This window comes from Mercenaria mercenaria, chromosome 8 (assembly GCF_021730395.1).
Source record: "Mercenaria mercenaria strain notata chromosome 8, MADL_Memer_1, whole genome shotgun sequence".
NCBI lineage: Eukaryota > Metazoa > Mollusca > Bivalvia > Venerida > Veneridae > Mercenaria > Mercenaria mercenaria.
Genome location: NC_069368.1, coordinates 12759272 through 12784711, shown reverse-complemented (window position 1 = coordinate 12784711; position 25440 = coordinate 12759272). Strand labels below are relative to the sequence as shown.

Here is a 25440-nt window from a genome sequence, read left to right as displayed (position 1 = left end):
ATGTAAGTTAACTGTATTTCAATACTAGGAGTACCTAGATAAATATGATACAGACACAAACAAAACGTATTTAATGAAAAAATACTTTTGAAAAAAAAGTTTGATATTTTCTACAAAATAGAACCGTGAAGGTCGAAGTACCTGTAATTTTAGACAAAATACTTATTCTCAAAGAAGCTTACCTTTGTATGATGTATTCCCTACTTCCTCTTAACAATTCAGTGTATTTATAATAAATAGAAACGGTCTTCGAAGAATAAATTTCCAAAATCAAAATTCACCCGAGGGGTGGTCTCCAAACACTTTACATGAACCTTAAGGGGCCCTGAAATTAAAAAAAACTTAAAATTAGACCTTTTGTATCCGCATTTGTGGGAGTTGATGAAATCACACCTAATATTCTTTGCTTTAAAAAAAAAATCAATATATAATACTGGTAATCATTAATAAGTTGCTAACAGTGGTTTAATGCATATCTGCAGTGTAGCTAAGTGACAGTAAGATGACCTAAACCTTCATATTATGATCTTCACCTTCAACTTAAGGATCATGTAAACACCTAATTATGTGCCTAGCTCAAAAAGTATTTAATCAAATTTATGTAAATTAGTGAAACCTTGCTTGAGTCTTTATCATGATGTGACCTTTCACACTTTGCATTCATCTTTATAATCTTTGTGCTTATTACAACGTTCTGGCTCTTGAAATAGCCAAAGTAGTGGATTTTTTGTTTGTGATGCTCATATCTCAAAAATATATGGCCTAGAATAATGAATCCTTTTCATAAAATGTTTGTTTAGGCTTAACCCCATTAACACTGCAAACATTCAAATTATTGCCCCTTATTTGTGACAAATGTACCAATGGGGGCTAGTCTAAATAATGAGACCTCGGGCAGATCGATTTTACATTTGGATATTTTACGTTGTCTACCTAGAGGTCTCAGCCTAAACAATCAAAACTGTGGTGGAAACTGTGGTCAATTGAAAATATGATTTATCAGTAGTCACGATTTTTCTTTAGACCTAACTGCTTACCTGTTGTTTTAAATCATAAATAGTAAATAAAAAACATAAGAACAGGACATATTTATCAAGAATTTCTGTTGTAAAAAATTTAAACCTCTAAGGTTTCAATCGTCTTCATGTAATGGCGGTCGGAGGCGTGACCAATGAAAACGCTTCATGTAGTAATGTGTTTACCGGTGATCGGCCATTTTCCAATATGTAGTACACTCGTGTTAAACCTTGGCAATTTTTTAACTGCCATAGTTTGAATTTTTCTCAAGAAATCTCGGTAATATATACATCATTGAAAAGGAAAAATTACAGGCTTTCTGTGTATGTATTTCTTTTTTTTATCCGTTGCATTATTTTAACATAATTCCCGCCCAATGGATTCCATTGGGTGTTACTTACGCAAAGAAGAGGACAGTGCTACCACATTCTTTACCTTTTCTGGTTTGTACTCGGAGGTGGATATCGACAAGTCAAAATAATATAACGATATTCAACTCTCGAGTACAATTATTTGGACTACAATGGGGGCACACCCTGTGTCCTACAGACACATTCTAGTTGCACCTTTTTTTTATCACCAACTGTCAGGGAGTACAAGGTGGACTTAGTATTTTGGGAAACCTAATAGTCTTTCACTTTTTTAACCCCTCAAACATGATGGCCAAAATGTATCAGTACTTGAAAGAGGCCTTTATCTGAGTAAGAAAATATTTTCACATTCTGTTTTGTAGAAAATATCAAACTTTTTTTTTCAAATATATCTTTTCTCAAAATTTTTCTGTTGTGTGTTTTACATATTTACCTAGGTACTCCAGGAAATGAAAACTGATATATTTTTTGAAATATTTCAGGTTTTGGTTATTTTGACAGCTCTACTTTCACGTCCATTTTGCACTTTTTGCGTTTTTAGCTCACCTGAGCCAGGGTTCTTGGAAACGCCGAAATCGGCGTCCCTGTACGCATAATTGGTCCCGGTATACACGTATTTATTGCAGCTTGGGAGTCCCCTGACGCACTAAATTGATAACATAAACCTACAAATACACAAGGTTTGACTCGAGAGCAAAATATGTGGGCAGAGTTACTCGCTTGTCACTGATATCCGCGTATAGCCAATCAGCGTTGCCCGTTTCCACTACACTGTGAGACTGGCGAACTCGATTACATGTGATTGTCGGCGTGATTGCATATGCACAAATGACAACCTTTGATTGTAAACAAACTATTACAAAGCGTTTGAAGTAACTCCGATTGTTTTCTCATGTAATAATTACCAGGCAGAATTAAAGAAATTTTTAGAAAAAGTGATAATTAGGCTTAATTATGAATGTCCAAGTAATTTTAAGATGCTGTCGATGCGGTCTTAACGTGATTATTTTTTTCTGCAAAATTGCCAATGTTACTGAAGAAGCATTATGTTGATCATAGACATACTGCACATTCTTGTTGTATTTAAGACCAAATGTTTTCATGATTTGTATTAAAATAAAGGTAGGGGATTATGTCCAGGTAGATCAGAAACAGTAGTGTGTGTGGGGGGGTGGGGGATGGAGTTTATCCTGGGGTGATTTTGTCCTACATTCATTTTTGATTGCATTGTTCACCTTCTGGTGAAGACTTATGATTACAAAATGTCTATTGGTCTACACTTAATTTGACAGTACAATAGACGCCTATGTTTTGACGAAACATTAAAAATCTTTCCGTCAGTCTAGTTGGGACTGCAACTTTTTCAGCTTTGCGAGTCCCAGGACTGCAACTTGAAATTGCTTGTGAGAATCCTGCCTGAGCCAAAGGCTCATGGTGAGCTTATTTGACCGCTCAATGTCCGTCGTGTGTCATCCGTCCATTAACATTTTCTAAAACAATCTTCTTGAATACCACTGGACAGAATTACATCAAACTTCTCAGGAATGATCCTTGGGTGGTCCCCTTCCAAAATTATTCAAAGAATTGGCTTCCGTGCAGAACTCTGGTTGCCATGGCAACTGAAAGGAAAAACTTTTAAAAATCTTCTTGTCCAAAACCGCAAGGCATTTTGATATTTGGCGTGTGACATCATCTAATGGTCCTCTATAAAGATTCTTCAAATTATGCCCCTGGAGGGAAAAGAGGCCCCGCCCTGGGGGTCCCAAGTTTTACATAGACTTACATAGGGAAAAACTTTAAAAATCTTCTTGTCTAAAAGCATAAGACCTAGGCCTTTGATATTTGGTATGTAGCATTGCCTTGAGGTCCTCTGCCAAAATTGTTTAAATTTTGCCCCTGGGGTGAAAAGAGGCCCTTCTCTGGGGGTCCCAACTTTATCATAGACTTACATAGGGGAAAAAATCTTCTTGTCTGAAAGTTCAAGGCCTAGACCTTTGATATTTGGTGTGTAGCATTGCCTAGTGGATGTTTAACAAGATTGTTCAAATTATTCCCCTGGAGTGAAAAGAGGCCCCACCCAGGGGGTCACTTTTTATATGAGTTATATAGGGATAAATACTTCAAAAATTATCAGATCATAATTCCTAGACTGTTTAATTATAATTACCTGATGACCCCAAGTGATTAGGGGTCACCTGAATGTGACCTTGACCTACTTTCTTGTTTTTTTAAGGTACAGCCTTGAAATTTTGATGACATGTACGGTTTTGCACACTGATCTTAAAACTGGCTTTCAGTGATCATGAATATGACCTACTGACCTACTGTGAAATATTTTAGCATCAGTTTGCCATTTTAAACATGTGGCTCATATTACTCAGGTGAGCGATTCAGGGTCATCATGACCCTCTTGTTTTAACTGTACATTGTTTGTAACACTTTCAATTCCCAGAGTACCTGGAGAAATATGTTAGACACAATAATCATAAAAGTAATGACAAAATACTTTTGAAAAAGAAGCTAGATATCTTCTACAAAATAGAACATGAACAGTCAATGTGATATAGGACAAAATGTGATGTTCAATAAAATATAACCTGTCTTGAAAGTTTCTTCTGCTTATTATGAATGGTTTGGTATATTGTATATGATAAACCAAGGTATATGTGGCATGTAAAAACTAAAACAAAAATCCACCAGAGGGGTAGTTTAAAAAGACTTGACACAAACAACCTTAAAGACCAATATCTTTGGTCATACCTCTGGGTTTAAAAGCTCAGCTCCTTGTTTTTAGCCAGATACAGGCTGTTTTTATTCAGAAAAGAAATACTTACAAATTTTAGAATAGCTAGCACCAGTTTATAGTTTGTAATTTAAAAGAAAATTAAGAGAAGAAAACTTAGAAAAACCTCAAGTGGCCTTCTTTGAAAGTCCATTTTCACACTTAATTGGACAAAGGAACTAATGTCTATTTATTTACTTTTCAGAAATATAATGATGATGAGATCATTATTTCGGGTACATGGAGAGTTCTGTGCCTCTCACCCACTAGAAGTGGTGGTTGCCACGGTGACTGTTATCTCCAGCTTGATATCAATGGGAACTACTGTACATGTTGATAATGATAAAGTTTGTGGATGGAATTACGAATGTGCCAAAGCTCAGGTGAAATAATAACTGTTAAAACATAACACCTCTCAAAGACATTTTTAATTTAGATGTTTTGTTAAAAATCTCAATGCATTAGCTGTTGTTAAGCAGGAGAATAATAAAAACATTATCTGTTATTCATTATATGTAACCAGTTAACTTTTTAATTTCAGAAATTGAGCAGGTCTGATGTGATAGTATTGTCCTTTGCAAGATGTGTTGCATTAGTTTATATCTACATGCAGTTCAGAAATCTGCGTAGAATTGGTGCTAAACACCTTCTAGGTAAAGTAGATTGAATATAATTTAAATTTCTTTTTCCCTTGTACATAGAGGCATCACTGACCTTTAGATTATATTGTTTGTAACCTTGAGACTTCTTCAGCGGATGAGCACTTGAAGTCTCTCTACATCAGTAAAGGTCCATCAGCAAAGGTTGGAAAGTTGTCATATGTCCAATAATTGTGTTTGTGTGACATTAAAGCATACCAGAAAAAAAAAACCTGAAACAAAATTACTTTGTCTTGTGTAAATTTTTATGTCCGACTCCATGTAGATACAGATTTTCAAACTTTCTGCGCTAGTTGCACAGGCTACTTAAATGTGTCCTGCTTTTTATGCATATATGATTTTTTATCCTGTTACACTTGAAAAGCAAACATGTACATTAATTGATTTTTTACAAAAAAAATTTTCGCAATAAGAAATTCACAAAAGTGGGCAGTATTTGTATTTGTGTAATCGCTTTGTACATATGACGATTTGAGAAATAAGATGTATCACTACAATTAATTATGTCTCCCCCAGGAGACATATTGTTTTTGCCCTGTCCGTCCGTACGTCACACTTCATTTCCGAGCAATAACTGGAGAACCATTTGACCTAGAACCTTCAAACTTTATAGGGTTGTAGGGCTGCTGGAGTAGACGACCCCTATTGTTTTTGGGGTCACTCTGTCTAAGGTCAAGGTCACAGGGGCCTGAACATTGTAAACCATTTCCGATCAATAACTAGAGAACCACTTGACCCAGAATGTTGAAACTTCATAGGATGATTGGTCATGAAGAGTAGATGAACCCTATCGATTTTGGGGTCACTCTGTCAAAGGTCAAGGTCACAGGGGCCTGTACATTGAAAACCATTTCCGATCAATAACTAGAGAACCACTTGACCCAGAATGTTGAAACTTCATAGGATGATTGGTCATAAAGAGTAGATGACCCCTATTGATTTTGGGGTCACTCTTTGAAAGGTCAAGGTCACAGGGGCCTGAACATGGAAAACCATTTCTGTTCAATAACTAGAGAACCACTTGACGCAGAATGTTGAAACTTCATAGGATGATTGTACATGCAAAGTAGATGACCCCTATCGATTTTGGGGTCACTCCATTAAAGGTCAAGGTCACAGGGGCCTGAACATTGAAAACCATTTCCAGTCAGTAACTTGAGAACCACTTCACCCAGAATGTTGAAACTTCATAGGATGATTGGTCATAAAGAGTAGATGACCCCTATTGATTTTGGGGTCACTCTTTGAAAGGTCAAGGTCACAGGGGCCTGAACATTGAAAACCATTTCTGGTCAGTAACTAGAGAACCACTTGACGCAGAATGTTGAAACTTCATAGGATGATTGTACATGCAAAGTAGATGACCCCTAACGATTTTGGGGTCACTCCATGAAAGGTCAAGGTCACAGGGGCCTGAACATTGAAAACCATTTCCAGTCAGTAACTTGAGAACCACTTCACCCAGAATGTTGAAACTTCATAGGATGATTGGTCATAAAGAGTAGATGACCCCTATTGATTTTGGGGTCACTCCATCAAAGGTCAAGGTCACAGGGGCCTGAACATGGTAAACCATTTCTGGTCAATAACTAAAGAACCACTTGACGCAGAATGTTGAAACTTCATATGATGATTGTACATGCAAAGTAGATGACCCCTATTGATTTTGGGGTCACTCCATTAAAGGTCAAGGTCACAGGGGCCTGAACATTGAAAACCATTTCCAGTCAGTAACTTGAGAACCACTTCACCCAGAATGTTGAAACTTAATAGGATGATTGGTCATGCAGAGTAGATGACCCCTAACAATTTTGGGGTCACTCTGTGAAAGGTCAAGGTCACAGGGGCCTGAACATTGAAAACCATTTCCGGTCAGTAACTTGAGAACCACTTGACCCAGAATGATGAAACTTCATAGGATGATTGGTCATGCAGAGTAGATGACCCCTAACGATTTTGGGATCACTCTGTTAAAGGTCAAGGCCACAGGGGCCTGAACATGGAAAACCATTTCCAATCAATAACTTGAAAACCTCTTGACCCAGAATGTTGAAACTTCATAGGATGATTGTTCATGCAGAGTAGATGACCCCTATTGTTTTTGGGATCCCTCTGTTAGAGGTCAAGGTCACAGGGGCCTGAACATTGATAACCAGTTCCGATCAATAACTTGAGAACCACTTGACCCAGAATCTTGAAACTTCATAGGATGATTGAACATGCAGAGTAGATGACCCCTATTGATTTTGGGGTCAGTCAATTAAAGTTCAAGGTCACAGTGGCCTGTTTATGTAAAATCATTTTTTTGGAAATAACTTGAGAACCACTTGACCTACAATGTTGAAACTTAATAGGATGATTGGACATGCAGAGTAGATGACCCCTATTTATTTTGAGGTCACTTGATCAAAGGTCAAGGTCACAGAAGCCTGAACAGTGACTTGAGAACCACTAGGCCAAGAGTGTTGAAATTTAGCGGGATGACTGGACATGCCAAGTAGATGATCCCTATTGCAGCCAACCATCAGTGTCTCTTTGACTTTCGCTCCTGACCCCTATTGACTTCTTGCCTATAGGACTTTGCATTTGGGGAGACATGCGCTTTTTTACAAAAGCATTTTCTAGTTTACTTTTGTTCTCATTTACAGGTATTTCTGGTGTATTCACAATATTTTCAAGTTTTGTGTTCTGTATAGCATTTGTGAAGATGTTTGGAAACACCATATCAGGATTATAGTAAGTTTATTATATCATCTGTCTTGACAGACGTTGGAAAGTCGCCATATGACCTATAATTGTGTTGGTGCAACTTTAAACCCAACCCCAAAAGATTGATGGACAATGGGACTGACGGACAGATTGTCAAGGTTGCTTTCTTTATTTAAAAAGAGCATTTTGTGACCATGTAAATTGAGTTTTCCTGTACTGTCTGTTTGATATTTGCCAGTGACGAATTACCTGAATATATATTTACATATACTTGTGTTAAATTTTCGAAACAGGACTGTAATTAAATGCAGTTTGCTTTTAGATTGTTTTGAATTTTATCTTTCGTGTAAACTTTAGATGAACAAGTACATGAGATGACAAATGTTGATTTTGTGTTTGAAGAAAAATCCCTGCTTGATGCATTTATGGTTGTTTAATTAGTCTTGTACAGGAGGATACTTGTGGTTTGCTTCTGTTAGTCTTTGGCACAAAGTGGATTCTGTGATAACTTTAAAAGTACAAGGACTTATTTGTCTGTCTGTTCATCCATATTTCTAACCATTTTTTAGTCACAAAAGATATAGTTGGCATGAGTTTGATTAAAGATACTTTATTTGAGCGTTTTTCGTGTGAATAATATAACCCCCTGTTTAAATCAAACAGAAAACTGTTTCATGAAACTATTTTCCATACACATCAGATGTAGCAAATATTGTCAGAATGTATAATAAAGTACTCTAATAGCACTAACAAGATTCAATTTAAAAAACAAATTACTTATTGGGTTTGTTTACATGACTGACCAATCAGAACTGACTACATTACCTTATTCTCAGGTATATGATTACCTTACTTTTAGGTATATGATTACCTTATTCACAGGTATATGATTACCTTATTCCCAGGTATATGATTACCTTATTCACAGGTATATGATTACCTTACTTTTAGGTATATGATTACCTTATTCACAGGTATATGTTTACCTTACTTTTAGGTATATGATTACCTTATTCACAGGTATATGATTACCTTATTCCCAGGTATATGATTACCTTATTCCCAGGTATATGATTACCTTATTCCCAGGTATATGATTACCTTATTCCCAGGTATATGATTAACTTATTCACAGGTATATGATTACCTTATACCCAGGTATATGATTACCTTACTCCAGTAAGTTCCCTGTACTTTGTTTAATTAGTGGTCTCTGACCATTAACTTTTAAGGTACAAAAGACTTTGTTGTGAAAACTAGTTTATAGATGGTGGGTTTTTGGAGAATATGCTGGTCCTTTAGTTTAATTTCAATATGAAAGAACCTGCTTCTTACGGCAGCTAATATGGCAAATGCCTTCTCTGGTAGGGGATTTTTATTGCTGGACAATTGTCTTCCAGTTCCTATTAATGTAAAAAAAAAATAACAAAACTGCAAATGATGATATTTACTTTCAGTGAGGCATTACCATTTTTCTTGTTCCTTATTGATCTGTCAAAAGCAAGTGCGCTGGCAGTGTTTGCGTTGAGTTCTACTAGTCGAGAAGAAATACAGGCCAATATAGGTAAAGGAATGGAGTTGCTGGGCCCGGCTATCACACTTGATGCCATTGTAGAAACATTGGCTATAGGGCTTGGAACCATTTCAGGTAAGAGTTTTTTTTCTTAATATAGGTAAAGGTTCTGTCTGGATAATTTGAGATTCAAGCCACAAATAAAGCATTGGAAACATACTGAAAAAAAAAGTTCCGTCTGTAAAATTGAGATTTCGGCATATTTTGTAATTTTTTCCTTAACCAAAATGTTGTATCTTGCATTTTTTCAATTTCATGACTGTTTTTCAGGTGTACAGCAGCTGGGTACAATGTGCAGTTTTGGATGTCTTTCAGTGATTTCTAATTATGTTGCCTTCATGACTTTCTATCCAGCATGTCTCGCTCTTGTGCTAGAGGTAAGAACAGTATTTATCATTGTCACAATTAGATTTAATTAAGGGGCCTTTGTGGCCATGTGGTTATGGTCTCTTGCTTCGAATCACTTGTCTGTGACCTCTATGGGTTTGAAATCTCAGCTGGAATATGGAACATCAGTGGTTCTAACCAGGTGCCAGCTGTTGATATAATGCTTTGAAGGGAATGTGGGGTTTCCCTCCACCGTTAAAAGGTCAAAAGTCACAATATGGCCAATAATTGTGTTAGGGTGAAGACAGAACAAAAAGAGTTAAAGTTCCACAAGGCCAAAAATTTTATGTTAAAAATAGATGACACAGCTGTCAAAAGAGATGTTATACGTAGTTACATGGTTTTCATTGCAACTCATGAACTTGTGCAGTTGTTGTAATAAAGGGAGGTAATCAAAAATAATGGATTCTTAAAACTTTCTCTATGTTAATCAGTATTTAAGCAGGGTTTCAGAAATCTGCAAATTTATTGGTATACTTGCAAATTCCTTAGAGCTGTATGAATTGTAATTTATCTCAAAATTATTTAAAGTTGTCATAATAATTCCGTCTGATTCAAAACATCTTATAATTTCTAGTTTAATAAACGAACTAGAACCGCATATATAACGTCTCTCAGTTTCTTGGCATTGTGTATTATCTTATCCGAATTTATGTTTGTCCAAAATTCTGTATACTTTCTGATATTTTGCTAAATCATGGTCGATTTTTTTGCATGTTAGGCAAGTATTTAAATTGAAAAGCATAAACAGTCAGTGTAAGCACTAAACTGCCTCAAAACCAATATATGTTCTTTCTGGTCGCTCGATAAATATTGAGGTTAGCGAAACCGAAAGTACACTTGGGCAGATGGCTGTAAAATGACGTAATTTTAAGACTGGTTTGCATACTGATTGAACAATACTGATCAGCAACTTTGATGTTATTGGATCAGTCTAAAATATCTCGTGCGCATGTTTTTGTAAACATTTGCCTGCGTGTACGATTAAACGGTTAATTGTTTGCCGATTGTGACAGTAGGTGGTAAAATAATTAAAGCCTCGGGCCTGTATCTCTCCATAAACAAGGGGATTATAGACAACTATCAATATTATATTTGAAGACTAAATTATTGATTTCCGGGCTGCGCGATACGGAGTTTCAAGGAAGCCTGGCGGGCATGCTCTGAAAAAATTTAGTAGCCCAACAGAATTTTCTGGTAGCTCCCGGGCTCCGGACATGGGATTATGAAACCCTGATTTAAGCCTTTTTGACAAATTTTTGAGAAAACAATTTTCAAAAACAGTATTTAACAAGAAATAATTATTAATATATTTAATTTTTAGCTCATCTGAATTTTTGAAAAAAAATAATGAGTTATTGTCATCACTTGAGCGGTTGTCGGCGTCGGCGTCGGCGTCGGCGTCTGCGTCGGCGTTGCCTGGTTAAGTTTTATGTTTAGGTCAGCTTTTATCCTAAACTATCAAAGCTATTCCTTTAAAACTTGCAACACTTGTTCACCATCATAAGCTGACCCTGTACAGCAAGAAACATAACTCCATCCTGCTTTTTGCAAGATTTATGGCCCCTTTTGGACTTAGAAAATATCAGATTTCTTGGTTAAGTTTTATGTTTAGGTCAACTTTTTCTCTTAAACTATCAAAGCTATTGCTTTAAAACTTGCAACTCTTGTTCACCATCATAAGCTGACCCTGTACAGCAAGCAACATAACTCCATCCTGCTTTTTGCAATAATTATTGCCCCTTTTGGACTTAGAAAAATCATTTTCTTGGTTGAATATTATGTTTAAGTCAACTTTTCTCATAAACTATCAAAGCTATTGCTTTAAAACTTGTGACAGTTTTTCACCATCATAAGTGGACACTGTACATCAAGAAACATAACTCTATCCTGCTTTTTGCAAGAGTGATGGCCCTTTTTAGACTTAGAAAATCGTGGGTAGGACAATATTTCTATTATACAAAAAAAATCAGATGAGCGTCAGCACCCGCAAGGCGGTGCTCTTGTTATAACCAATTGTGGCAGCCACATTACAAGCAAAGGCAGCCTTTAAGCTAATTCAACTCTTCAGTTTCAGGTAGAGAAAACTGTTAATACTGTTGTTGATGTTTATAAAGGTGAATTTAAAGTAACTTTTGACTGCATATTTCCACTGGGTTAAAATATTGTTGTATGTGCTGTTACAGTTAACAATAAACAGAAGTATGACAAGTTCAGTACAGGAGTATAAACACATGGCAGAGGAACTGAGGCTCGAGCATGAGGAGAAAAAACCTAACCCTGTAATACAGAGGGTTAAAATTATCATGGTAAGATATATATATATGTTATTAATTAAGAAATAGTAAGTTCTCATACGTGGTTTATCGTAGAATAACCCGTGTTTTGAGTTCTTATGCATAGGAATGAAAAACTCTGGTTATTAACCAGGTTTTCAATGAAAACCTGAGTTATTAGATTGGGGTATGATGTTGGTCGGGCAGGCGGGCGGATGGGCGGCGGCGTCAAACTGGTGTTTCCTGTCAATAACTTTTGTTTCGGTAAAGATATTTGAATAAAACTTGGTATGTTTGTAGCTTATATCAAGACAAAGGCTGAGATTGATTTTGGGGTTTCTTGGGTCAAGGTCAAGGTCACTGTTACTTAAAATAGAAAAAGGGTTTCCGGTCAATAACTTAACTTAGGAATGAGCTATCATGATGAAACTTGGTGTATAGAAAACTTATATAAAGTTGTAGTTTGGGATTGATTTTGGGGTTTCTGGGATGAAGGTCAAGGTCATTGTTACTAAAAATAGGGTTAGGGTTAGGTTAGGGTTAGGGTTAGCATATCTTCTACATGCATGGAGGGATTTTGATGAAAGTTGGCACAATTGTTCACCATCATGAGACGGAGTGTCATGCGCAAGAACCAGGTCCCTAGGTCTAAGGTCAAGGTCACACTTAGAGGTCAAAGGATACAAGAATGAAAACTTTGTCCGGAGCATATCTTCTTCATGCATAAAGGGATTTTGATGTAACTTGGCACAATTATACACCATCATGAGACAAAGTGTCTTGCGCAGTTCCCTTCTTTAGAATTACTTCCCTTTGTTGTTACTATAAATAGCTTATATTAGTAACTTTTTCATTACTAGACGTAGGGAAAAATCGAGACCACTTTTCTGTAGTACAACATGCATGTTTCATCCAATTTTGAGGTGTATTTTGACCAATCTCTACCTGGTAAGGATTTCTGTGTGGACTTACAATTTTTTTTTTTGTATTTTTTTTTTTTTTTTTTTTTTTTAAGATTACCTTCCCTTAGTTGTTACTATAAATAACTTATATTGTAACTTTTTTTATAATTGACCGTAGGGAAAAACCAAGACCACTTTTGTGTGGTACAACATAGTTGTTACTTTCTAATTTTAGGTGTATTTTAAGGTATCTCTACCTGGTAAGGAGTTTTTTTGTGGACTTAGAAAAACAAAAGAATTACAAAGATTACTAAACAACCACAAAATTAAAATTACATCTGCAAATACAGGTGCTAGAGTCAAGAAATTTGCTGTGACAGGCATATATTGTGACATTCTGGCACTCTTGTTTATTCTTATGAAAAGTGTTGAAAAGCTGGTTTCGTGGCATCACCGCGTTTCTTGTTCTACGATAAATCACGCTTGGGAACTTACTGTTTCGATTCTAATATGACATACTAGTATCAACAGTGTTAGAAAAAATGGTAACTACTTTTTACGACCGTGTTACGCACCTGGATTGGATGACGTCATTGTACGCAAGTGGTTTATTGCAGAATAACCCGAGATAGATTTTGCTCTACATGTATGTAGGTTATTTGCTGGTCGTGTTAGAAGGATATATATAGGCTTGCTCTGCATATACTATCAGTTACTTTTATAGATTCAGTTAAACTTAAGCTTGAAAAAAAAACAAAATCTGGTATTTTTTTTAAAGGGGATCTTTATACAGCATCATTTATAACCTTTACCTTGCTAAATTTTTTAAAATTTGACTTGGTCCATCAACTGAGTCGAAGGAGTGTTCACTGAAAATCTATTGATTGACTAGCGAACAGTCAGGCCATGATCAACCTGCCATCTAGCCTGCATAGATGGCAGGCTGATCTTGGCCTGTGTACTCTGCAAAATTTTAAATATACAAGACAGTGTTAACAGCATTACAGCATTAGCTATGAATAGCTAATTGACCGACTTCGTGAATGTTTGTAGATAACAATCATGTTATAAGCAAATAAAGCACAGTCATATATGGTTATCTAGAATAAAACCTTACCTTATTTTTACACATGATACAGTTCTAGGGTTTCAGTTTATACAAGATAAAATCTGAGAGGTTTGTTCTTATATTGACCAAAGTCTATAAGTTTATTCTGATACTTAAACACATTTGCTGCAGTTTCTTGTATGAGAAATGGGGCTAAAATTTCCCATTAATAGAATTTGTTCAAACTTTGTATATGAACACAGTTTCAGGTTAGAAACAGAAAAATGCAAAAACAAACATAGGTCACCGTGCTTGTTTGAGAGTTATCTGCCCTTTAAACTGGATTTTTCTTCAAATTTGCATATTCAAAGGCAGGTAACTCCTGATCAAACATGACTTTTGATTTCTTTCATAATTCTGTTTCTAACATGACCCTGTGTTCATATTCAAAGTTTGAACAAATTCTATTATTGGGATTTTTTTTACCCAGAACTGCAGCATCTGTCCTTAAGCAAAACTTTGAAAAGTAATAGAAACACAAAAGTGGACAAAGTTGAAATATCTTTGATAATCATGTAAAACATCTAGTCAGATTTTAAGGAACTTAAAAGTAGACACAAAATAATCATGAGTACAGCCTTAGTTTTACCTGTAATCTAATATGGATTAAGATAATCAGAAATGATAAACTCTGATTATTGAGAATTAATAATCATTTTGATTACTTTGGATGATTACCACGTCTGTAGACAAGAAATAGATTGATATATTATGAAATTTAGGACTTGTTTGAATAATTTTATTTCTTGTATATAAGTGATATTTTACCATTTATAACATTCAACTGATTGTAGGATAAAACAGAAAATAAAACCTATTAGTGGAGTGTGATTTGTTTCTATTATAAATTTAGACATATTTCTGATCTATCTTTATGTTTTTTGTTTTACATGAATGATTTTACTTATTTTATAGAGTGCAGGGCTTGCAGTAGTACATATACACAGTCGTCTTGTTACAAAACATAGTATGCCAGGTACCACAGATCTTTCTGACAACCATATGGAATACAGGGAACCAGAGATGTCTATATGGCAGTTCTATCTGTATAGGTATGTGTGCTTACATCTTATTAAGGTAGTGGACCCGTAATGACAATCAGCAATTTCTGTGTGATAACGTATCTACCATATGTGTACGTATCTTCCGTATGCGATTGCCATAACAGCAAAGGATTTTTCATAACCTGAGAATGTTGAAATCACATGGAGAACACTTAAACATACAGAAACTGCCGATTGTCTTTACAGGTCCATTACCTTAAAGCGCCTAGCATTCTTGTGATCTTGAGAGTTTTCAAGTTGCCAGTTATATTTGATTTTCTGCTAACAGAGATATTGATATCATAATGGCAGTTAAATCATTATAGGTAAATTCTTGTAAAAAAAATCATCTCAAGTTTATGGGATATCACTTAATATTACAGTGACAAACTGCATGTCTTCATTCTTAAAAAATGCCTCAGTTTTTGCTGGCAATCAGTAGAATTTCCCTAAATATCAGTTGATAGACTGTTATTTATTCAAAGATACAAAAAATTATTGACTGTTTACATTCTGGCAAATCAGTGCATACTTAAGATACATAGTATATTGTATCATCAGAATTAAGGTAGGCGTAAAATAATAAGAACATTATATACAGTACTTGGTCAGGATTCAGTCAGTCTTGGAAAGATAAAGAAATTAGTGAGTGACCTTTGTAGCACAAACCGTTCTTTTGGATGTACAATTATTTCTTGTGAGGAAGCCCTCCATTTGGCTTACCAAAGGTTGATGGTTCTACAAAGCTGCCCATTGATGCCTGCAGTAATGCCCAGAGGGCAACTACAAAGAAATAGGAGCTAGTTACATTAGTGAACCAATTACATGTTTGGAAGTAAACTTGCAGGCCCCATTTTCCCCGTTCACTCAGGCAAATATTAGGCATTAGAACTTTGAAATTACTACTTCTGCACTTCCTTTGTCAGAATGTTTAAATTTTACTTCTTTTCAGAAAGATGCAGGCACCTGTTTTACTCATGACATGTCTTTATAATTTCAGAATGTTTGCAGTACATGTAGACTATGGTTTAACATTGATGTTTGGGCTTGTGTTACTGGTGAAGTATGTATTTGTTGACAGACATACAGACTTATTAGATATCAAACATACTATAGAACTACACAGAAGTATGAGTTCTACAGCGGCTTGCACACAGACAGAACATACTGAAATTACAGGTGATTTCTACATAGTGTTCTGTCATTTTTCACTTCCTTAAATGTTTGATAGGGATTTGCTGTAGCCTCAGTATTTGTATTATAGTTAATCAGATTATGTTTCGGTGTAACCACTTTCTGACTTCTGAGATACAGATGATTTCTACATAGTGTTCTCTTCTTTGAATTAGTTTGGCCTATCTTTGACATGTAATGTAACACGAGATGGGAGAATCCATGGCCAGGTGGTTAAAGTCTTTGAATCACTTGCCTGTCATAGCCCTGCTTGGAATGTAGAGTTCTTACATGTTAGAACAATATAACACAAAACAACTGATTGAGGGAGGAAGGTATTTCTGGTTTTCTGAGGTACTGACTGTGTTTAACCCTTATCATGCTTGACACGATTGATTCTGCCTTTGCGACCAATGTAGATCATGATCAGCTTGCACATGTGTGCAGTTTGATCAAAATCTGCTCTGTTCCCTATTCAACCAGTATCTTTTTGGTAAGCACCCCTATTAAACAGTTAATGGTACTGTCCAAATTGGAAAAAGGACAAGTTCATTATAGAAATTTAGCAGGGTAAGGATTAATTCATTTTTGTAATGTTATTGAAATTTTTGCAAATTACAAGTTACTTTAATTTCTGATTATGATTGTTCTCAATAACTCCATGTTCTTGTAGATATGAGAATGCTGATTTGAAGGAATATGGTGAATGATGTCAAAGACATGTTGACAATGGAAGTTTTAATTTGTTTCAGAATCAGAAGAAAATATCCGGACATCATTTTCTGTGGGAGATGACAGTGATGATGATGACAGTGTAAATGTAGAAAATAAATACTCGCAGACGGCAGCTGTACAGTCACTGTCACCATTGAAGAGACTCGTTAGTGATGAGGAACCAAGGCCCCTCAAACAGTGCATAGATATACTGAAAACGGATGTATGTTGACTGAATCACACTTAAGTTTTATTTTCAAGGCTCATCTTGTTCTCTGTGTATCAGTGGCATCCTGAATTCAGCTTCTTTATGTAATGATTGATCTGTATTCAATCCTATGCTAGTCTGTAATTTCAACCCTATAATTACTAGATGCATCGATATATGACCTTTTTGTGTTGATTCCCTGTTAAGTTCAATTCACCTGTGGGAATATTAAATTATTTTTGAAATTACATCAGAGGGTCATAATAATATTGATTTTATGTGTATTGATAATATCAGAATGAAGTAGGTGGCCACGTTTTTGTGATAATGAATATAAACTTCAGTTACTGAAGTGTGTAACTAGCAGATATAGTGCCTAGATCTTTAGAGGAAGACATTGTTAAGGTCAGTTTATAAGAAAATAATCTTTTTGTACAATTAAAAAAAAGGAGAAGACTTTGCATATTAAAAGTTTTTATTTGTATTATTCTTGCGGAATGTCTGACCTTTTATCGTACATGAATATTTCAGGTAATTGAATTTAGTTTGTTCATCTTCTTTATATCAGTTTATATTTTTATAGAATGGAGTTCAGGAACTAACAGATGCTGAAATCAAGATGTTAGTAGAGGGGCGACATATTCCTGCGTACAAACTGGAGGGAACGCTGGGAGACTATGAGAGAGGTGTGTCAGTGAGAAGGCAGATTATAGAGGACAAAATACAGACGGAAAATTCAATGGATTCTTTACCATTTTCAAACTATGATTACACCTTTGTAAGTATTTGAAAATCTCTTTGTATATTGTAAAACTATGTATTTCCCTCAGTGTCATTTTGATATTTCCAGAGCATTTTATCCAAAGGTATTGACCTATGATTATTATCCCCAGATGAAAGTCGGAGAGATATAGTTTTGGCGTTGTCCGTCCGTTCGTCCTTCCGCCCGTCTTTCCGTCCGTCCTACCGTCTTTCCGTCCGTCCATCTGTCCGGAGCCATATCTAGGAAATGGTTGGGAATATGTATTTAAAACTTCATATACATGTTCACCACAATGAGTTCTTGCGGCCCGTCAAGTTTCAGTCAGATTGCCCAAGTAACACCAGAGTTATGGCCCTTAGAAGTTTCTAGTGTTAACTATATAGGGTACTATAAATATGGCAATTTCTGCATCATAACTTTTGATATATTTGACCTAGAACTATGAAACTTAAACAGAATTTAGATCACCATAATGTGGTTATGTACACACAATTTCATTTGGATTTATTTGTAAATTAAGAGTTATTGCCCTTTAATTGTATAAAAATCCACATATTTGTACATAACAAACTTCATTTTGTAGAATTTCATTAAATTTCTTTCATTCTTTTCCATGAACATTTATTGTAAACATGTGAAGTTGTGTACCCACACCTGGTCGCCCCCTTACCTTGATCACACACCTCCCCCCCTATCCCCCGACCCCCCCCCCCCCCCCCCCAAAAAAAAAAAAATTCATTCCTTATTTTAGATTTTTTTCAAACAAACTTCATATACATGTTCACCACTATGAGGTTATGGGGCCCATCAAGTTTCAGACAGATTGCCCAAGTAACACCAGGGTTATGGCCCTTAGAAGTTTCTAGTGTTAACTATATAGGGTACTATAGATCTATAGATATGCCAATTTCTGCATCATAACTTTTGATATATTTGACCTAAAACTATGAAACTTTAACAGAATTTAGAGCACTATAATGTGGTTGTGCACAGACAATTTTGTATGGATTTCTTTTTGTAACTTCAGAGTTATTGCCCTTTAATTGTCTAAAAATCCACATATTTGTACATAACAAACTTACCATTTGGCAGAATTTCATTAAATTTCTTTCATTCTTTTCTGTGAACATTTATTAAAAACATGTGAAGTTGCGCACCCACACCTGGTCACCCACTTGCTTGGTCACACCCCCTCCCCCTCCCAACCCCACCAACCCCCACTCCCCAATTTTTTTTTTTTTTCATTTATTTTAGATTTTTTTCAAACCTTCCAAGTTGTACTATTCCCCCACCTCACCTCTCCACCCAGTCATGCCCACCACTGATCATGCATCCTCTGCCCCCCCCCCCCCTCCAACTTCATCCTTTTACCTTTTTTTTTTTTCATTTTTAATTTTCAATCAATATTTATAATCAGCATGTGAAATTTTGTTTCCTCTCCTGTTCCCCTGCACCCCCACCCCCTAAAAAAATAAATATATACATATATCTATATATAGATATATATATATATTTCCATCCTTTTTTTTTTTTTTTAATGTTCAAACCTTCAACATGTTAAGTTGTGACTGCACAAACCTTGCCCTCAGCCATGTTCAAGATGTCTTATCTGTGTTCTCTTAAGGACATCTGATCTTTTAAGTTCAAATGTACATGTAAAACAGCAACACCTGGTGCCAAACCACTCAAAGACAATATTTCATTCCAGTTAAACTTCAAGCTCACATTTCAATTAACTGCATTTAATTTTAAAAGCTAAGCTTATTACAGTAAGCATATCCCATTCAAAATAAATTCTTTAGTCCGGATCAAAGTATCATACATTTATTGTGTACTCTTTCATTAAACATTTGTTTTCTGTTAAATTGATTTTGACTAATGAAATTATTTGCTTCTTATTAACATCCTTAACTTTTTGCCGGATATATCTTTTTGCCATTCCTCACCACAAACCCTTTCGGCGGGGGATACCAATTCATCAAATTTGCTTGTTTAGTTTGAATTATGTAGTGGGAAGTTTTTTCAGTTTCTGGTGGTAAACATACCTCAGTATGTATATACTTCATGTGTTTGTAAGCTGATAAAACACAAAGATACATCCCCAGGTCTATGTCCCATAGTGCTCAAAATTAAGGTTAGAAATTGTCAGACCGTTATACATGTAACAGGAGGAGAAATTTTAGGAGATGGCACTCAAGACAAGTTGATTTAGAAGTGAAACTGTTCAGAATGCTGTTGCTGTTGACATATTTTTCTCTCCGTTTTCTCTTCTTCTAATATACCGTTAGTGGCCTCCATGGCCGGGTGGTTAAGGCTGCTGACTGAATCACTTACGGTGCCCTAACAAAGGAGGGTTCAAGCCTCGCTTATGTTGAATGCTTATGAATGGTTGTTGGTTCTACCCAGGTGCACGCCAGTGATTAAATAATGCACAGAGGGGCACTTGGGTCTTCCTCCACCATCAGAGCTGGAAAGTCGCCAGATGACCTATAATGGTGTTGATATAAGATTAAAACCAACAGCAAAATATACTGTTGTCCTTTATTTAAAAAGGTTGTAAAGAAAATCATGTTTTTAGCTCATCTGATTTTTTGAAAAAAAATGATGAGTTATTGTCATCACTTGAGCGGTTGTCGGCGTCGGCGTCGGCGTTGCCTGGTTAAGTTTTATGTTTAGGTCAGCTTTTCTCCTAAACTATCAAAGCTATTGCTTTGAAACTTGGAATACTTGTTCACCATCATAAGCTGACCCTGTATAGCAAGAAACATAACTCCATCTTGCTTTTTGCAAGATTTATGGCCCCTTTCGTACTTAGAAAATATCAGATTTCTTGGTTAAGTTTTATGTTTAGGTCAACTTTTCTCCTAAACTATCAAAGCTATTGCTTTGAAACTTGGAATACTTGTTTACCATTATAAGCAGACCCTGTACATTAAGAAACATAACTCCATCTTGCTTTTTGCAAGATTTATTGCCCCTTTTGGACTTAGAAAATCAGTTTTCTTGGTTAAGTTTTATGTTTAGGTCAGCTTTTATCCTAAACTATCAAAGCTATTGCTTTAAGACTTGCAACACTTGTTCACCATCATAAGTTGACCCTGTACAGCAAGAAACATAACTCCATCCTGCTTTTTGCAAGATTTATGGCCCCTTTTGGACTTAGAAAATATCAGATTTCTTGGTTAAGTTTTATGTTTAGGTCAACTTTTTCTCTTAAACTATCAAAGCTATTGCTTTGAAACTTGCAACACTTGTTCACCATCATAAGCTGACCCTGTAAAGCAAGCAACATAATACCATCCTGCTTTTTGCAATAATTATTGCCCCTTTTGGACTTAGAAAATCATTTTCTTGGTTGAGTATTATGTTTAAGTCAACTTTTCTCATAAACTATCAAAGCTATTGCTTTAAAACTTGCAACAGTTTTTCACCATCATAAGTGGACACTGTACATCAAGAAACATAACTCTATCCTGCTTTTTGCAAGAATGATGGCCCTTTTTAGACTTAGAAAATCATGGGTAGGACAATATTTCTATTACACAAAAAAAATCAGATGAGCGTCAGCACCCGCAAGGTGGTGCTCTTGTTTTAAAATAATAATAATAATAAATGTTTTATAAATTATTACAGTAAAATTCAATAATTCTGCATGATGTTGTTTTATAATGTATAAACTTTTATATTATAGCACATATTTATGATACAATTTTTTATCATATATGAAATTTGATTATAAATAAAGGTTGATGGGGCTTGTTGCGAGAATGTGATTGGTTACATGCCGTTACCTGTAGGTGTTGCTGGTCCTCTGCTTCTTGATGGTCAACCTTACATGGTTCCCATGGCAACCACTGAAGGTTGCCTGGTTGCTAGCACCAACAGGGGATGTAGAGCACTAAGTGTAAGTCTTTTCTGTGTCTGCAGTTCAAAAAAAATGGAACAAATTCTCAACAAATTTGTCTGGGCACAAGTTCGGTACCTTAAATTGTAGGGGATGAGGTATCAGGCCAAAAAGAATTTATTGTGTTCCAGTGGTAACTAAGACTTTCTATTCCTTAGGTAATCATTTGTTTGATTTCAGATATGAAAATACTATTTTAAGTAGGTAATGGTTGGCAGAATATTTTTTATTAGTGGAGTAATTGACCCTTAATTTTGTATATTTAAAGTGTTTGCTCTTTTCCAAAACGTTTGCTCTTTTCTTGAATTGATGTTAGACTATAGTAGATCTAGTGTAAAACAAAGTTTGTAAAGATGTATTTGTAATTTTCCACAGCAAGGAGGTGGTGTTCACAGTAGGATTATAGGTGATGGAATGTCACGTGGTCCAGTGACACGATTCCCCTCTGCAATGAGAGCCAGGTATGATGAAATGTTTGGGTTTATTTCAGTTTGAGGGTAGCCATTTTAGATTCTTGAATAAATTTTAGATGTTGAAATTGTCATTTTACTTGCAAAAGAAGTCTTTGAAGTTGATAAAAATGCTAGAAAAAAATTCCACTTATCATATTTAAATTACAGGAACAATGTTTTTCTTCTTGAGTTTTATGGTATTACCTGTCTGAATGATTATGGTCATTTGTATATAAAGGTACTACCTGTCTTAAATGATTCTTACGGCAATTTGTATATTAAGGTATATCCTGTCTATACAATCATTTGTATATTTAGATAATACCTGTCTTATTGATTACAATAAATGATTATTAAGGTATTACCTGTCTAATGATCATAGCCATATGTTGATCTATTTGTAAGCTGTCTTATATTTGTCTCAACCATAGGAATTATGAGATTTGAATTTCTAAACCACTAAAAGAGGTTCAATCATGTTCTTTCTTTGTAGATCTTATAAGGTATGTAAACAATGCCTATGTCATTCATAATTTTTAACTGTTTAAATCTTTAAATTGCAGTGAAGCCAAGTTATGGCTTGAGAACCCTGACAATTTTGAAAAAGTGAAGGATACTTTTGACTCTACAAGCAGGTAACATTAATAGTTCTATATGTAAATGCTTTGATCAGATCAGATTGAAGTTGATAATTCATATGATTTCATGAAAAACATTTAGATGACAGTTTAGTCAGACACATAGGGAATCAAGTTTAGCATTTCTATAGATCTGATCATTTTTAGCTCATCTGATTTTTTGAAAAAAAATGATGAGTTATTGTCATCACTTGAGCGGTTGTCGGCGTCGGCGTCGGCGTCTGCGTCGGCGTTGCCTGGTTAAGTTTTATGTTTAGGTCAGCTTTTCTCCTAAACTATCAAAGCTATTGCTTTGAAACTTGGAAGACTTGTTCACCATCATAAGCTGACCCAGTATAGCAAGAAACATAACTCCATCTTGCTTTTTGCAAGATTTATGGCCCCTTTTGTACTTAGAAAATATCAGATTTCTTGGTTAAGTTTTATGTTTAGGTCAACTTTTCTCCTAAACTATCAAAGCTATTGCTTTGAAACTTGGAATACTTGTTCACCATCATAAGCAGACCCTGTACATCAAGAAACATAACTCCATCTTGCTTTTTGCAAGAATTATTGCCCCTTTTGGACTTAGAAAATCAGTTTTCTTGGTTAAGTTTTATGTTTAGGTCAGCTTTTATCCTAAACTATCAAAGCTATTGCTTTATAACTTGCAACACTTGTTCACCATCATAAGCTGACCCTGTACAGCAAGAAACATAACTCCATCCTGCTTTTTGCAAGATTTATGGCCCCTTTTGGACTTAGAAAATCATTTTCTTGGTTGAGTATTATGTTTAAGGCAACTTTTCTCATAAACTATCAAAGCTGTTGCTTTAAAACTTGCAACAGTTTTTCACAATCATAAGTGGACACTGTACATCAAGAAACATAACTCTATCCTGCTTTTTGCAAGAATGATGTCCCTTTTTAGACTTAGAAAATCATGGGTAGGACAATATTTCTATTATACAAAAAAAATCAGATGAGCGTCAGCACCCGCAAGGCGGTGCTCTTGTTACTAATTTAAGTTGCATGTCTTCTTAAAGAGGAATACCCTGTTGTCTTTATCGATGGCAATATTAGATATTTGAAAATTTATATTTTATGGCAAAAGGACAAATTTTTGTATGGAGTTTCATGTACTTATGCTCTGATTTTCTGTTTAAAGGTTTGCTCGCCTACAGAGACTGCAGGTGATACAAGCAGGAAGACTGTTGTATATACGATTTGTTGCCTGTACTGGAGATGCTATGGGCATGAATATGCTGTCTAAGGTACCTGCAATAATATGTTGTCATCAGAAGTTACAGTTGATGAGCTTTACCTTTTAATCATTATTACATGTGATAAAAAAAAAATTCCAGAGGGGTTTAATTAAAGATTTATCAGTGCATTCTTTGTGACTGGTTGCTTGATATAACAGGTGAACTATAAACTGAGAGCACAACACTTAATCTAGAGGAAGACTTTCCATCTTCTGTCTATGACAATGTTCTCCTTGGCAGATTTACTGAAGACAGGAGACTGGAAGTCATTATACATGTCACATTTTAGTTTGTATTTAGTTATTTTAAATTGATCTTAATGCAGTTCAAAGCTTATTTGAATCATTCTGAAATCTGCTACCTGGATAAATCAGTACTTGTGCCATGGCTGTTTCTCCAATGGGGCATGAACCCATAATCTCTGAGTTGAGATGCCGACACATTAGCCTCAAGATTATCTCTCCACTGTCAGGTTTTAAGGACTTCATAATCAGAATGTTGATTTCATTTGGAAATGCAGAACTGAACATGAAATAGATATGTACAATTATTCTGCATCTGTGATGTATACATGTACTTACAGGGTACAGAAAAGGTGCTACATTCTTTACAAGAAGAGTTCTCAGATCTTGAAATTATCAGCTTAAGTGGAAATATATGTACAGATAAAAAACCTTCAGCAATTAACTGGTTAGTATTTAAAGTTATAGTGATTTATAATTCTTCATTAATGGATGGCAGGTTAAGGAAATACAATGCTTTATATAATCAAATTATGTGTATTTTATAAATGGAATGTACAAGGGTAATGTTAACTTAACTGCGCCAGTGTTAATGTTAAAACTTAATCTAGATTTTACTTTCCCATGTGTTTTAGTGAGTCACATTTTGGTTAGATTTATGTTTTGTGGTAATGTTGAGTTATTTCACATTATAGTTGTAGAAACTTGAAGGGAATTCATGTCGAAGGGGTCAAGGTGGCTGTCTTCAGATCACTTGCCTCTCAACAATATATACGTAAATTGACAGCTGTTTAGTAAATGAAAAAAATGTAGTTGAAAAATGGCCTGTGTATTATTCTTTAAGTGATACCTCTCAGATCTGTTAAAACAAAATAAGAGCTGTTATGAAGATCAGAAATACCATCAAAAAATTTAAATAACCAAATAGTACAAACAAAACGTTTTGTTTATTTTATATAGGATTGAAGGAAGAGGGAAGTCCGTGGTGTGTGAAGCTATTATACCAGCCAATGTTGTGAAAAACACACTAAAAACTACAGTTCCAGCCCTGGTTGATCTGAACATCAGCAAAAATCTGATTGGCTCGGCCATGGCTGGCAGTATAGGAGGGTTCAATGCTCATGCGGCTAACATTGTCACTGCAATGTTTATTGCTACAGGACAGGTATGCAGGTTTTTCTCAATTTGTTACAAAAGGAAGGAACTTTTTCATTTCATGCGAAATTTAAAAGTCATCCTGTGTTGATTGTTCCACTTTTTTCAATAGGTATCGGA

At 35.3% G+C, this 25440-nt stretch overlaps 1 protein-coding gene across 3 annotated transcripts in view; it reads left to right on the top strand.

Annotated features, from left to right (window-relative positions):
- LOC123523035 (3-hydroxy-3-methylglutaryl-coenzyme A reductase-like) overlaps positions 1–25440 on the top strand; it is a 40773-nt gene that overhangs the window by 12217 nt on the left and 3116 nt on the right. For all 3 annotated transcript variants that reach the window (XM_053549398.1, XM_053549395.1, XM_053549397.1), the window contains exons 2-17: positions 4376–4553; positions 4712–4823; positions 7478–7565; positions 8996–9186; positions 9382–9488; positions 11685–11807; positions 14700–14836; positions 15828–16006; positions 16753–16937; positions 17506–17700; positions 21431–21589; positions 21965–22050; positions 22605–22676; positions 23827–23932; positions 24507–24613; positions 25126–25330. In XM_053549398.1, coding sequence (XP_053405373.1) covers positions 4383–4553; positions 4712–4823; positions 7478–7565; positions 8996–9186; positions 9382–9488; positions 11685–11807; positions 14700–14836; positions 15828–16006; positions 16753–16937; positions 17506–17700; positions 21431–21589; positions 21965–22050; positions 22605–22676; positions 23827–23932; positions 24507–24613; positions 25126–25330 — 2223 coding nt within the window. In that variant the 5' untranslated portion in view covers positions 4376–4382. The remainder of the gene's footprint in view (positions 1–4375; positions 4554–4711; positions 4824–7477; positions 7566–8995; positions 9187–9381; positions 9489–11684; positions 11808–14699; positions 14837–15827; positions 16007–16752; positions 16938–17505; positions 17701–21430; positions 21590–21964; positions 22051–22604; positions 22677–23826; positions 23933–24506; positions 24614–25125; positions 25331–25440) is intronic.